At 51.1% G+C, this 15,308-nt stretch overlaps 5 protein-coding genes; 3 read left to right on the forward strand and 2 right to left on the reverse strand.

Annotated features, from left to right (window-relative positions):
• Positions 1-746: 746 nt before the first annotated feature.
• Positions 747-2,409, forward strand: fsr3 (fusarubin cluster-monooxygenase; the record flags this gene model as incomplete). XM_023572781.1 has 3 exons in its annotated part: positions 747-1,579; positions 1,626-1,689; positions 1,738-2,409. 3 exons carry the CDS (start codon positions 747-749, stop codon positions 2,407-2,409), a joined length of 1,569 nt encoding a protein of 522 aa, XP_023426841.1.
• A 402-nt stretch (positions 2,410-2,811) lies between these two features.
• Positions 2,812-4,023, reverse strand: fsr2 (fusarubin cluster-methyltransferase; the record flags this gene model as incomplete). XM_023572782.1 has 2 exons in its annotated part: positions 2,812-3,357; positions 3,406-4,023. 2 exons carry the CDS (start codon positions 4,021-4,023, stop codon positions 2,812-2,814), a joined length of 1,164 nt encoding a protein of 387 aa, XP_023426842.1.
• A 537-nt stretch (positions 4,024-4,560) lies between these two features.
• fsr1 (fusarubin cluster-polyketide synthase) lies at positions 4,561-11,632 on the forward strand (the record flags this gene model as incomplete). XM_023572783.1 has 5 exons in its annotated part: positions 4,561-4,847; positions 4,899-5,172; positions 5,225-6,693; positions 6,746-8,906; positions 8,963-11,632. 5 exons carry the CDS (start codon positions 4,561-4,563, stop codon positions 11,630-11,632), a joined length of 6,861 nt encoding a protein of 2,286 aa, XP_023426843.1.
• A 768-nt stretch (positions 11,633-12,400) lies between these two features.
• On the forward strand, positions 12,401-14,188 carry FFUJ_03983 (fusarubin cluster-oxidoreductase; the record flags this gene model as incomplete). The annotated part of the gene is made up of 1 exon (XM_023572784.1): positions 12,401-14,188. The coding sequence occupies one exon, from the start codon at positions 12,401-12,403 to the stop codon at positions 14,186-14,188; it is 1,788 nt and encodes a 595-aa protein (XP_023426844.1).
• Positions 14,189-14,282: 94 nt separating this feature from the next.
• FFUJ_03982 (probable guanylate kinase) lies at positions 14,283-14,960 on the reverse strand (the record flags this gene model as incomplete). XM_023572786.1 has 2 exons in its annotated part: positions 14,283-14,860; positions 14,915-14,960. 2 exons carry the CDS (start codon positions 14,958-14,960, stop codon positions 14,283-14,285), a joined length of 624 nt encoding a protein of 207 aa, XP_023426845.1.
• Between the last annotated feature and the right edge of the window lie 348 nt (positions 14,961-15,308).

Raw genomic sequence — 15,308 nt, forward strand, 5'->3', positions numbered from 1 at the left:
ATGGATTAAATATTTGAGAGTTATTACGACATCTCTTCAGTCGACTGTCTCTACAGCCTCGGTGCCTGATCCTCTCGCGCAAAGGATTGACATTCTAAGACCACCTACTTTTCACTACATCAGCGGCGCGCCTTTTTGCAAGAGACCAGTCTACAAACAGAGCACCCGGGGCTCGGCACCCGTGAAGAAAGATGCGTAGATAATATACCGTTACGGCACGGATCGATCCATGGCGTCGACAACAACGGAGTTCCGGCGCCACGGCCGCTGCACAGACACAAAGACGTAGCCAAATTGGGATTCGGACCCCGAAACGAACAACGAATTCTCGCCGTACATCGCATTATCTATCTAATTTCTCATTAGATATCATACCTTGAGAATAATAAGCACAGTCATGGTGTCATAGAGTCGGAGTGTCTATATTGGCTTACACGGAGAGCCAAGTCGGACCACTTTGACATCCGTAGGCCGGTCAATTGCCAAGAGACTTGATTGAGACAGCGAAGTAACTGAAACTGTATGGGGATGTCCTCGGGATCCATTTCGGGGATTGGAGTTGTACACACACAGCCCAAGATTGTGGCGTCCTTGACAATAGAATGCCAAGAACACCAAGCATCGCCGGTCTACTTGGCTAAATAGAGGACTCGTCACATAATCTCACAAGAAGATCACCTTCTCGCAGTTATTCCAGACAGATTCACCCCAATATTCTCTCTGTAAACTCAATTCAATTGGCAATCATGAAAAACACACAGACAAACGGCACTCATCCCATCATCGATAAGAAGCCAAACGGCACTCTCAATGGTGATCATCAAGAATATCCAACCTTTTCCCAAGAAAAGCTCGATGACTCCATCAAGCGAGGCATCGACCTCCAAGTCTTCCGCTACCCCTCCACCGGTATCAACGTCCTCATCGCAGGCGCTGGTCTAGGCGGCATTACCTGCGCCCTTGAATGTTGGCGCAAAGGACACAACGTTCGCATTATCGACCGCAGTCCCAGTCCGGTCTGGACAGGCGATAATGTTCAAATCCAGCCCAGTGCAATTCTTCTTCTGCGTCATTGGCCTGATATGGGCTATGAGATTGAGGAGAACCAGTACGACGTCGACATGTCTTACTATAGACAGACTGGCGAGCGCATTTGGGGCCCTGCACCGCCTATGTTCAATGACCCAGAGCATTTGCCAGGTCGTCGCGGGTTCCCCTCTGTCAATGCCCACTCACGTATCAAACTGTACCGCGCGTTCTTGAAACAAGCGGAGCGCGTGGGTATTTATGTTGAATGGGGATGCAAGGTCGTTGAGTACTGGGAGGATGTTGAAGGTCATGCTGGGGGTGTTGTTCTCGAGAATGGGGAGAAGAGAACGGCTGATATCGTTGTTGCAGCTGATGGCTTGAGGACCAAGAGCATGACTATTGTTCCTGGCATGCCGGATCAGCTGACGACGAGTGGAAAGGCGATTTATCGTGCGGGCTATCCTGTCGAGCATGCGCTCAAGGATCCCACGGTCCGAGAGATGTGGAACTTTAAGCCTGAAGATAAGCCAATCTGGCAATTCTGGCTTGGGTGAGTTTTCTGCAGCCGATGAACGAGGATGTACTGACATTTGCAGAAATGGTTCTCACAACATGATGTGCTTAACCCACGATCTCGCGTTCTGGAGCTTCATCCACTCAGTAAGCCAACTCTTCCCAATTCCCAACAAACCACTAACAGAACGCTAGCACGCTGAATCTGCCAGCGAGTCCTGGATCCCAGACATCGACCCAGCAGAAGTCATCACCGAGATGGAAAAGAACGACGCTGTCCATCCCGCAATCGCAGCCCTGATCCGCACCGCCCCCAAAGGCTCCGTCGTGAACTGGCAGCTCAAATTCCGCGATCCCCACGAGCAATGGACATCCCCCGGCGGCCACGTCGTCCAGCTCGGCGACGCAGCGCACGCATTCCTCCCCACATCCGGCAACGGTGCAACACAAGCCATAGAAGACGGCGTGACCCTCGCAACGTGCCTCCAACTCGCAGGGAAAGCCCAAGCCGCCAATGCTACAAAAGTGTACAACAAACTACGCTTCCAGCGCGTTAGCTGTGGGCAGAAAATGGGCTTTGTGAACCAGCAGCTCAAGCAGCACACGGACTGGGACGCGATCATGAAGAATCCGGCGCTGATCAGGTCGCGATATCCGAAGTGGGTTTGGTCGCATGATCCGGAGGCGTATGCTTATGAGAAGTTTGCTGAGGCGTTGACGCATGTTGTCAGTGGGGGACGGGTTCCGTTGGTGAATACGAATTTTCCGAAGGGGCATAAGTATAGACATTGGACTATGAAGGAGGTGCAGGAGCAGATCAAAGCGGGACAGAAGTTGGAGGATCTTCAGGATGGGGATTGGTCTTAGATGTGTACGTGTGGTAGTCGATGGGGTGAAGATTGTCAATTGAGTGTGTTTAATGACTACGAAGTGTAAGGCTTAAGAAGTCGGTTATGCTTCACCGTTTCTTCACAGCCGCCTCGCGACTGATGAGGTACCTTGTGAGCCCAATGCGATATTCTCGGACTGAAAGCCTGCGCGATGGTACGACACTCTTCCATGTCGCCGACTTCATCGATCCCTTGATCAACATCAAATGGGGGAGAAGGTGTGAGGAAAACATCACATTGGCCTAGGTGACCACTTTGAGACATGCTTCAAATTTGACTTGTCTCCATTCCTACAATACCATGGCAAGTATCACGACTAGCGAGAGAAGCAAAATATATGGCCATAAAGATTTCATTGTGATCTTATCTATAACGCTGCCTAGAACCACGCCGCCTGCTCCGGAGACTCATCAAGCATAGCCTCAATCACCGACAACTCACTCCCAGCAGGTCTCTCGATCGCCTGTATCTTCAATCGCGGATCAGCCTTGGTAAGCAGGGCCTTCCACTCCTCAACCTCGCGCTCCTGAGCATTGAAGCACTGAATCATGGTAAGATCCTTCTGTCGAAGCGCTGCTTCAAATGTCACAGACCCAGAGCCTGGCTTGGGCAACACCATATCCATGATCAGCAAGCGACTGGACGGACCCATGGCTGCGACGATGCCTTGTATGATCTTGATGGCATCAGCATCGGGCCAGTCATGGAGAATCGTGCGTAAAAGATAGACATCAGCGTTTTTGACGGGTTGGGGAGTGAAGAAGTCGTAGGCCATGATCTCAATACGAGACTTGATGTCTGATGGCAACTCAGACAGACGAGCCTTAGCGTTCTCAATGGGTTCTGGAAGGTCTTCGATGACGAGATTGAGTAAAGGGAATGCTGTCGCCAGCATAATTGATGTTGAGCCACTACTTCCTCCAATCTGTACAACATCAGCAAAAACCTGCGGACAATTGAGATGAGAACTTACATCAACGACTTGAGCTTGTCCCAACGCCTTCCAGTCAAAGGCGTTCAGAAGATGCTCGACATTAGAACCAGTGTGCGACACAGCACGACTCTTCATGTACGCCTGGAAGCCTTCATTGAGATCAGGCCGCGTCTTCAAGTGCTCAAAGAACGACAGCTCAGTGCCATGAATAATATTGTAAGCCGTCTCATTAGTCGCAGACGTCTCGCCCCATTTCCACGTAGCTTGGATCAAGCCCGTCATGAGAGGAACAGTCTGATTGACGATATGAAGAAGCTGCGTCTTCATATGGACATTCGTAATGAACTGCGCAGAAAGGGTATTGTGAGAAAGCTTGCCATCTTTGGTCTCGCTGAGTAAACCGGTAGTCATCGCCATGCGTGCTACGGACTGCAGCTTTGACAGCGGGACTTGAGCCTTGGTGGCGACATCAGAGTAGGCGATAGACTCTGGAGGCTGGGGAATGTTGGAGAGGATATTGAAGTGGCAAAGCCAGGCGATGCAGTGATATTGCTGTTGCTGTGCGACTAGCTCAGTGAGGAAGCTGTGAGGATCATGCACGAGGCGTTTGACCTGCGTAGCATGCTCAATGACAGCGTCTCTATCCGCCTTGTCCATCTTGCACTCAATTATGACTGCTAGTGTAAACAAAGAATCATTTAATGCGATAGGATCAAGCTTTATGAGAGATGACGAGATCACGCGGCGTCCGAAGTCCTTAGTCGCCGTGGAGTTCCCGAGCTGAACCGACCTGATTCCCGAGACTTGGACGCCGTCTTACAAGTCTTGATACAGGAACATGGCTGATATTATGTATGACAGTAGCGTTAATATGTCTGTTTTGGGTCAGACGTGCATTATCTGGGCATGATGAGGCTCAGTGTCGGGAATGGAACCTCTTTGTTGACGTCGGCGATGGGGGCCGCTGATGACGGCATTCAGAAGATTGAGAGTCTGATATGCCGGACTCCGAGTAAGACGATGAAGATCTCTGATAGAAGATGGCGGCGAGATAAGGTCAAAGAAAGGATGAGAGTGATATGAAGGTAGATAAAAGAGGCATCGTCTCATCAGAGCCAAGAGGGAGAGAAGTAGCTATAGACAAAACATCATAGACTTCAACCAAAAACATCTACAAGATTCAACACCTTTGTCATGGCATCCCACATGAAGCTGTATCTCTTCGGAGACCAAACCTTTGATGTCCAACCTCACTTACAGCACCTCCTCCAGAAGCGCGACAATCTCTTTCTTCACGAGTTTCTGAACCAGAGCTACAATGCCCTCCGCGCTGAACTCTTCAAGATCCCGTATAGTATCAGAAAGGATCTTCCGCGGTTTACGTGCCAGGAGGATCTTCTACTTTGGGATCAGAGTGGTCCGCGATGCGTGGCGCTTGATATGGCGATGACGACTTTGTATCAGCTCGGCACATTCATTAGGTAAGTCATTGACACTTCAATTATTCCTGGGAGAGTGTTAACAGTGAGTAGTCAAGCGGGTATTTCCTCGTATGATGCGCAGAATTCAAGGGTCGTTGGTCTCTGCACCGGCGCTTTTGCAGCTGCGGCTGTTAGTTGCAGTAGCTTCACAGCAGATCTGATCCCCATGGCTGTTTCGTCCGTCGTCGCAGCTTTCCGAACAGGTCTTCTCGTTACTGATACAGCTCGGCGAGTTGATCCAAGCCAAGACTTGAACAGGAGCTGGGCTCTTCTTGTCCCGGGTCAAAAGGCAGCCAAAGCCTTCCAGGAGTTCTGGGATGCCAATGTAAGTGCCGTACACTGAAATAGCAAGTCGATAATAATGTGTAATATTTTAGGACGGCGGTGTCTTGACTAGCATGCCCTATATCAGTGCCTATGCGCCAAATGGCATTACTGTTAGCGGTCCGCCTCAGCGTCTTGGCGATCTTGCGCATTGGCTTGCTTCCAAGAGCATTACGTCCAAAGCTATTCCCATCTATAGCGCTTACCACGCACCGCATCTGTACTCTCAGAAAGACGCTCGACGAATCGTCGATGGCTTGATGCTCAACAAGGCCGTGTCACCATCTGAACAGATCCCTCTTCTGTCTAGTACAGGCTCCAAGCCCGAGGAGCGAAGCTTCGCGACACTGTTGGAAGATGCCATCGCTCAAGCCCTTCTTCATCCTCTCCGCTGGGGCTCGATCTTTGATGATGTCCAAGCTGCTCTTGAGACTACCGGATCTCAGCAGTTTAGTGTCCAGTCGATTGGTTCGAATGCTGAGCATCTGATCTACACTGCCCTCAAGAAGACATCTCTTCGATATCTCGTTCCAGAGACAACCGTGCCCAGCCAACCAACCAGTGTCCCAAGCGTTCCTGACGCTGGCACAAGCAAGCCAAAGCTTGCTATTGTCGCTATGTCCGGTCGCTTCCCTGGTGCGAAGGACAATGAAGCCTACTGGGATCTTCTCTACAAAGGTCTCGACGTCCATAAGCCCGTGCCTAGTCTTCGCTGGGATCAGCAAACCCACGTCGACCCTACCGGCGCAGGAAAGAACACGAGCGCTACACCATTTGGTTGCTGGCTAGATGACCCTTCAGAGTTTGACGCTCGCTTCTTCAACATTTCTCCCCGTGAAGCTCCTCAGATTGATCCCGCTCAGAGGTTAGCTCTCATGACAGCTTACGAAGCAATTGAACAAGCTGGTATCGTCCCTGATGCTACGCCCTCCACTCGACCTGATCGTGTTGGTATCTTTTATGGTGTCACCAGCAACGACTGGATGGAAACAAACAGCGCCCAAAATATCGACACGTACTACATCCCTGGCGGAAACCGAGCTTTCATCCCCGGCCGCATCAACTATTTCTTCAAGTTCAGCGGCCCCAGCTACGCCGTCGACACAGCGTGTTCATCATCGCTAGCCGGTATCCATCTTGCCTGCAACGCACTCTGGCAAGGCGACGTCGACACTGCCATCGCCGGCGGTACGAACGTGTTGACCAATCCTGACTATCACGCTGGTCTTGACAGGGGACACTTTCTCTCGCGCACTGGGAACTGCAAGACCTTTGACGATGGCGCAGATGGGTATTGTCGAGGCGAAGGGGTAGCGACTATCATTATCAAGAGGCTTGATGATGCAATCGCAGAGAATGATCCGATCTTGGGTGTTGTACTCGGCGCGCATACGAATCATTCTGCTGAGTCGGAGTCGATTACGCGGCCGCATGTTGGTGCACAGCGGGTTATCTTCAACAAGATCTTGAACGAGGCTGCTGTCGATCCTTATAGTGTCAGCTACGTCGAGATGCATGGAACGTAAGTATTCTGCCCGTCTCCCTTTCAATTTACTTACTGATCGGATGCATAGCGGTACGCAAGCTGGCGATGCCACCGAGATGTCCAGTGTCCTCGAGACCTTTGCACCACCAGTGGCTGAAGGCAAAGTCGCCCGTCCAGAATCCCAGAAACTCTACATCGGCTCAGCGAAAGCAAATATCGGCCATGGCGAGGCCGCCTCTGGTGTCTGCAGCGTGATCAAGGTCCTTCAGATGCTGAAGAAGGACACCATCGTTCCGCACTGCGGCATCAAGAACAAGATCAACCATCGCTTCCCCACTGATCTCGAGCAACGAAACGTACGTATTGCTATGGGGCCGACTCAATGGAAGAAAGGCACAGAGATAAATCCCAGACGTGTCTTTGTCAACAACTTCAGTGCTGCGGGAGGTAACTCCGCGCTGTTGATCCAGGACGCACCGCCTAGAAAACAACTCATTGCCAGCAATGATTCTCGCATTCAATTCCCCATCGCGATCACTGCAAAGAGCGGCGTTTCCCTCCAAGGAAACATGCGCTCAATGCTCAAGTTCCTCAGCACAAACTCACACGTCTCCCTTGCTGAGCTCTCCTACACCACCACAGCACGTCGCATCCACCACCAACACCGCGTTCTCATCCCCGGCGCTACCTCCGAAGAGATCTGCTCCAAGATCGAAACAGCTCTTCAGAACAATACTGGTGTCACACGGCCCAAGGCCGCACCAAAAGTGGTCTTTACTTTCACTGGTCAGGGAGCGCAGTACCCTGGAATGGGAAAGCAGCTCTTTGAGGAGAACGAGTTCGTGCGCAATGAGCTTCTTTCACTTGATCGAATTGCTCAGAATTTGGGATTTCCTTCGATGCTTCCTTTCATTCAATCTGATGAGCCTGATGTTAGCAAGTTTGCGCCTTCGCTTGTTCAGCTTGCTAGTGTTTGTCTTCAGATTACGCTGAGCAAACTCTGGGCGTCTTGGGGAATTACCCCGACTGCTGTTGTGGGACATAGTCTTGGAGAGTATGCTGCTCTCAACGTCGCTGGGGTTCTGTCGGACACTGATACACTATTCCTTGTTGGTGGCCGAGCGCAGTTACTTGAGCAGAAGTGCACTCGCGGTACCCACGCCATGCTTGTGGTGAAGGGATCTCAGGAGGAGATTACTGAAGCACTCAAAGGTCAAGAGTACGAGACTGCTTGTATCAACTCTCCCATCGAGACTGTTCTTGCTGGTCCGAATGAGCAGATCGCCAAGGTCAAGGAGCAGCTTGCGGCGGCTAGCTTCAAGACCACTCTTCTCAAGGTCCCTTACGCTTTCCACTCATCTCAGTTGGAGCCAATGGTGTCCGACATCGAGAAGCTCGCCGGAAAAGTGACTTTCTCCGATCCCAAGATCCCAATTCTGTGTCCTTTGGAAGGTACTGTCATCGAGAACGCGAATCCTTTCAATGCCTCATATCTCGCCCGACACTCTAGACAGCCAGTCAACATGCTCACTGCACTGACTACCGCTTACCGCGACGGCTACCTCAGCGATCGCTCAATGGTGCTTGAAGTTGGTCCTCACCCAGCTGTCTCCGGTATGGTCAAGCCCACCCTCGGCCAACAGATCACATGTGTCGCCTCCCTCCAGCGTAGGCGAGCACCCTGGGATATGCTCTCCGCAGCGCTCAAGAGTCTCTACGATGCTGGAGCCAGCATCAATTGGGTCGATTACCAGAGCAACTTCCCTGGCGCACACACAGTCGTCGACCTTCCGGCTTATAGCTGGGATCTCAAGGAGTACTGGATCCAGTACGTTAATGACTGGTCGCTGAGAAAGGGCGATCCTCCTTTGGTCATCAATAATGTCTCCAAGCTCGAGAGCACTACTATTCATAGTGTTGTTGAGGAGAGTGGCGACTCTGAGAAGACTGGTATTGTCGTTGAGGCCGATATTGCTCGCAAGGATTTGAGTCCGCTTGTGCAGGGTCATGAGGTCGATGGGATCCCTCTCTGCACTCCATCTGTCTATGCTGATATCGCATTGACTCTTGGTAAGTATCTACTTGAGAGGTATCAACCACAGCAGAAGGACGACATGGTTGTTGTCTCGGACATGACTGTCTCAAAGGCCTTGATCCTCCGTGGCGATGGATCTCGCCATCCCATCCAGGCTCACGCTGAGGCAGACTGGTCATCTCAGTCAGTCTCGATTAAGTTCATGTCGTTCGATGTAAGTATCTCGTTCTATTTCAATCCATATTAGTGCATATACTGACAACCTTGCAGAACAAGGGCAATCTGCAAGAACACTCCGCTTGTGTAGTCCTCTTCAAGGACCGAAGCCATCAAGACGCTCTCCAAAGCGAAGCCCTCACCACCAAGCAGAAGATGCAAAACCTCCGCAACCAAATCACCACCGGTGAAAGCGCACGCTTCAACCGCCCCATGGCATACCGCATGATACGTCCTCTCGCACGCTTCCACGACGACTACCGCGCCATCGACGAGGTCGTCCTCAACAGCGAAACCCTGGAAGCTTCCAGCAAGATCAGTTTCGGCACCGTCAAGCGCGACGGCGACTTCCACACTCACCCCGCTGTCATCGACGCTCTTACTCAGTCTTGTGGTTTTGCTATGAACTGCAATGACCACACTGATATTGACGTTGATGTTTACATGAATCATGGCTGGGGATCGCTTGAGCTGTTTGAGCCGCTTGACTTTGAGAAGGAGTATACTACTTATACTCAGATGCATGCTGGAGAGGATAAGCTCTGGTATGGTGATGTGACGATCTTTGACCAGGATAGAGTTGTTGCGTTCTTTGGTCAGATTGCGATTCAAGGTGTTCCTCGAAGAGTCCTCAAGGTGATACTCTCAATTGAGAGTGGCAAGAAGGGCCAGCCTCAGCGCCAGACGCAAGACAAGCCCCGAAACACTCCCTCGCAAACTAAGGATTCCACCCCTAAGCCAGCACAGAACAAGCCGGCAGCCAAGGTAGAGCCACCGAAGTTCTCTACCGCAATCCGCATCATTTCCGAGGAAAGCGGGATCGATGTCTCGGATTTCACCGATGGTACCACCTTCGCCGACGTCGGCATCGACTCCCTCCTCGGTCTCACCATCTCCGCCCGCTTCCAGGAAGAGCTCGACATTGATCTTGACTTCAACGCTCTCTTCTTCGAACACCCCACCGTCAAAGATCTGCGCGCCTTTCTCGGCGCAGACGAAGATGTCTCTGAGAGTTCATCCTCTGCAGCTAGTGACTCTGGTCGTGACACGACTACCACTGGAAGCGCTACGCCAGAACTCCAAGAGGAGTTTGCGGAATCAGCTGAGGTTGAGTTTGAGCGCGCTCTTGAGATTATCTCTGAGGAGAGTGGTGTTGCGAGATCTGATCTAGATGACGAGACGAACTTTGCGGACTGTGGTGTTGATTCTCTTCTGTCGCTTGTAATCGCGAGTCGCTTCCAGGATACGTTTGGTCTGAATATTGCGCACGAGCAGCTGTTTATGGAGTGTCAGACTGTTGGCGATCTCAAGACCATGCTGGCGCGCGAGATGGGTTTGGCTACTCCGGCTTCTAAACCCGCTGCTATTCCCGCACCTGTGGTCTCTGAAGCAGTCGCTCAAGAAACAGTCGTCACCCACAGCGACACTTCGAACCTCGCCGAACGCGAACAAGCAATCACTGAGCTTGTCAACAAGTACACCGCTGGCTTCAAAGCGCCCACTTCAAACCCCAATGGTCCTCCTCTGGGCAAGAATGAAAGCGTCGTCCTCGTCACAGGCGCATCAGGCGGGTTGGGAAGCCATCTCGTCTACGCCCTCGCGCAACTCGAAGAAGTCCACACCGTCGTATGTCTCAACCGGCCCAACAGAGAAGACCCAACAACGCGCCAGTACAAGGCCATGAGAGACAAGGGCATCCGTTTCCCGGAGCATCTCAAGTCCAAGGTGCGAATCTTCCAAACTGATACCTCAAAGCCTAAGCTTGGAGTTGCGGATAGCGAATATGCATCTTTGATCCGGTCTGTTACGCACATCATCCACAACGCCTGGCCCATGAGTGCGAAGCGTCCTCTCTCGGGCTTTGAGTCGCAGTTCCAAGTCTTCCGCAATCTTCTTGATCTGGGACGTGAGTGTGCTTCGAATCGTCCTGCAGACTTCAAGTTCAGCTTCCAGATGATTTCGTCAATTGGTGTTGTTGGACAGTGGGGACTGGCTGCTGGTCAGACTGGCAAGATTGTTGTTCCTGAGGAGAGGACTACGATTGACTCACTACTCGGTAACGGGTACGCTGAGGCGAAATGGGGTTGCGAGAGGATGCTTGATGAGACTCTCCACAAGTTCACAGATCGTTTCCGTCCCATGGTGGTGCGTCTTGGTCAGATCGCTGGGTCCAAGACGAGCGGCTACTGGAACCCAATGGAGCACTTTGGCTTCCTTATCAAGTCCTCCCAGACTCTGAATGCTCTTCCTGACGTCGACGGTAATCTCAACTGGACTCCCGTTAACGACATCGCCGACACTCTGACCGATCTCATCCTCTCCGACCGCACTCCCTACCCAATCTACCACATCGACAACCCCATCGGCCAACAATGGCGCGACGTCAACAACATCCTCTCCGACACCCTTCGCATTCCCAACAAAGTCCCCTTCAAGGAATGGCTCGATATGGTGCGCAAAGCTCCTCAGCAGGATAACCCCGCTGCTCTGCTGGCAGACTTCCTTGAAGACACATACCTCCGCATGGCCTGTGGTGGTCTTGTTCTCGATGTGAAGCATTCGCTTGAGCACTCCAAGTCTTTGTCGGCGGTCGGACCTGTTTCGGAGACCGTGGTTAGGAAGTATATCCATATCTGGAAGGAGATTGGGTTCTTGAAGACTACGGCAGAGGACAAGGCTGGGTTTGAGGCGGAGAGGTTGAGACTTTGGGGACCTAGGGTGTAGGCTTTAATCGGCAGAGACGGACGTTGAGTTAGAGTTCATTTTATGGTTAATCTAGATTGAATATTCTCTTTATATACATAAATAGACATTTAGCTTCTTGGCCAACCACAATTGTGTTCCTCTTCGGTGTTCAACGCAAAAGCTACATCATCATAAATTCCATTCAATTTATCCTTGCCTAATCTAAAATTACCTTGAATTTGTCAAAATAACCCGAGATGTACTGATCATTCCTATACATTCTCTTTACTAACAATTAAAGTCTTGCGATCGGCTACTTCTTAGGTGAACCCGGAGAGATCGTTCCACCCCTGCAAGGACAGGCACAGCAGGCCTTTTCTGCACTGCGACCTTGGGAAATGAGATTTCCCTCATAGTTATCCGTCAAAATATGAGGCCTTTGGCGGCCATTAAGATGGCGCTGGTACTGTAGCCCGGCCGTGGTGTCCTTGATAGGGTTGGCGCCAAGCCATCAGGGTCTTTTCCATGCAGATCAGGTCCCATCGTCTTTCTCTTATGCAACTGCCGTGCATATTCTATGGAACCTCATGGCCAGCTCCAACGCAGCGACTCCAATGCAGCGATAGGATTTATTGTAGTTGCGAGATGGAGTCTATGCCATCAAGGTAGATATCAATTGTCGCAGCTGTGCGATTCTCGAGGATGGACGAATACTTATTGCTCGATGGACTTCGCAGCTCATTCAAGCACCATCCGTTATCTCTCAACGTCTTCTGATACCTCAAAGGATATTTTAACCGTTAAAATATGGTCAAATTTAGCCATCAGTTTTGGAGCGCCTCGGTTCTCCTGCTGCCATGCTTGAGCAGCGTACATGGCAGTAGGTTACCACCAGAGGATCGCCAACAACCAGGGTCCTGTGTCGACAAGCCGCAGATGCAAGATTTTGACTCAATCGGAGCTTGGTTTGATGATGTCGCAACTCTCAATTGTACCTCCATCTCTAAAGCTCCCAATGCCTCCATCGCCATTGTGGGCGGTGGTGTTTCTGGGCTCACCACCGCTCTCATGCTGGATAGCATAGGTCTTCATAATTGGGAGATCATCGAAGCCAGTGATAGAGTGGGTGGACGCTTCAGAACCAAGTTTGTCGGTGGTACACAGGAGTTTGCTGAGATGGGCCCGATGAGATTGCCGTATACTGTTACGTATAAGAGTGATAACTCGACACATGAGTATACGGAGCATCGGTTGACATTCCAATTGGCAGAGACTCTCAACTCGATGAATGGGAATGACTCAAAGTGGAAAGTTGACTTTATCCCTTGGATTCAACACCATCCTAATGAGCTTATTGCTTGGGGAACCGGTCGACATCCCGATGGCAGCATCCCAACAAGAGCAGACATTCTGGCAAACTCAAGCCTCGCGAAACCACCAGCCATGGTATCAGCCGCTTACAACGAAACAAAGCACCGCATGAATGACATCCTCAAGAACGAAACCATGCTCAAAGCAATCCAAGCCGACGTCTGGCGCTCGCACAAGCTCGTCATGGGCCAGGGCTACGACGACTGGAGTGAGCAATGCATGATGAGAGAAGCTTTCCATGCAAGTGAGAATGTGACTGACGCTATCTGGACGGCGACGGACTATGATGTTTTCTGGGACGAAATGGTGCACAACTCGAATCTCGCGCTAGATGGAACAAAAGATTCGCTGGGCGAGACGGAGTGGAAGTGCGTTGACGGAGGCTTCAATCGACTAACTGATGCTTTCATTCCTCATGTTTCCGACCGTCTGATTCTCAATCGCAAGATCAGAAAGCTTGAGCCTGTCAAAAGCAAAGATGGCCAAACTCGTACCAGACTCTCATGGTACCCCAGCGTCAAGAATCGAACGTTTGAGTCCAAGGACTACGACTACACCATCATGGCCGTTCCCTTCACAATGACCCGCTTCATGGACCTCCCCTCATTCTCATCCGTCCTCGGCCGCGCAATCAGCGAAGCAGGCCTACGCTTCAAATCCGCCTGCAAAGTCTCCCTCCTCTTCTCCGAACGTTTCTGGGAGAAGGGCGAGCGCCCTATATTTGGGGGATACTCTATTCCCGAGAGTAGACCCATCGGCGCTTTATACTATCCTGTGTACGGATTGAACGAGTCCCGACCTGGGCTGATTACACACTACCGCGGTGGAGATTGGAGTGATCGCTACGTCAGCTTCTCTGATGAAGAGCACGTCCAAACAGTCCTCGACGCAATCGTTAGTCTTCATGGTGAGCAAGCGCGAGAGCTTTACACGGGCGACTATGAGAGGTTATGCTGGTTACAAGATGAACATACTGCGACCTCGTGGTGTCGTCCTGATGTTGAACAGCATAATCTGTACATACCAGCGTATCACCAGACGGAACATAATACTATCTTCATTGGAGAGCATACGGCTCCGACGCAGGCTTGGATTAGTTCAGCTATATACTCCGCTACTAGGGGTACTATTCAGCTGTTGCTAGAGCTCGGGATGGTGGATGAGGCGAAGGAGATCAATCGACGTTGGATGGGGCGATGGATTAGCCACGAGACCAGACCATAACTTGAGTAAACACTCTGAATCTTAGACAGCGGTGGTTTTTTTTTTTTAATGGATTCAGTCGGTACGCTGGTAGCCTGAGAAATTGTCCAGCTACCTAATTAAACCTTCCACGCTGAAAAACAAAGTCCTCCAGCTGCCGATACGCTTCATCGAGATCGCCGTTGACGATGATAATGTCATGCACTCCAGTCTCTGCAAACTCAAGCTCGAGCTTCGCTTGTGCCAACCGCTGCGAGATGCTCGCCTCATCTTCCGTTCCGCGCTCCCAGAGTCGGGCTTCGAGTGTCTCCAGACTCGGAGGGCTGACGAAGACATACCGAGCCACCAAGTCTGAAGCTTTCATCTGCTTTACGCCTTCCATCTCAATATCCAGGATGGGAGCCACACCTTTCTTCATCAGCTCATCCATGGCCTTCTTGCTCGTGCCATAAAAGTTGCCACTGTAATAAGTGTGCTCGACGAACTGTTTCCGCATTATCATGTTCCAGATCTCGGGCGCGGAGCAGAAAAAGTAGGCCACTCCCTCGGCCTCGTCAGGTCGCGGCTGGCGTGTTGTGTGTGAGACAACCGAGCCGAAGATGGTCGGGTGGTTGTCCTTCAGTCGCTTGATCAGTGTACCCTTGCCAACGCCAGAAGGGCCGGATATAATTATAGGACGAGCGTCGAGCAGCGCTAGAGTATGTTCAGCATGGTGAGAGATAGTAGAAGGCTCAGGGCAGCACGTACTTGTGCTCATGTGGTTTGTCAATGACCCGCAGCCAAAGGCATCCATGTTCTCGACAATATTGGAGGGTGTAGACAGCTGAGAAGGGAAAATGGATTGTCTGGGGAGAATATGATGGAGATGAGTCGTTGAGAGGGTCACTGGATGGTTAAGAAGCGCAGTCCCATGTGAGTCTAAATGAAATGGCTCGCTGTATTGGTCTGTTAGATGTATAAAGTTGAGGGTTAACAGAACCTCAAGCCCTAGGACAAAGTCAAACACATCTCATCATATAGAGATAGCAAACTCAAATGCTTTTACCACTGCTGCCTAACACGATAGTTTATAATGAGAAGTTTGTCAATGGCCAAAATACTACAGTTAAATGTTTCTAAATAACTCCTTTCATCGCTCCAC

Source organism: Fusarium fujikuroi, chromosome FFUJ_chr02 (assembly GCF_900079805.1).
Source record: "Fusarium fujikuroi IMI 58289 draft genome, chromosome FFUJ_chr02".
Taxonomy (NCBI): Eukaryota; Fungi; Ascomycota; class Sordariomycetes; order Hypocreales; family Nectriaceae; genus Fusarium; species Fusarium fujikuroi.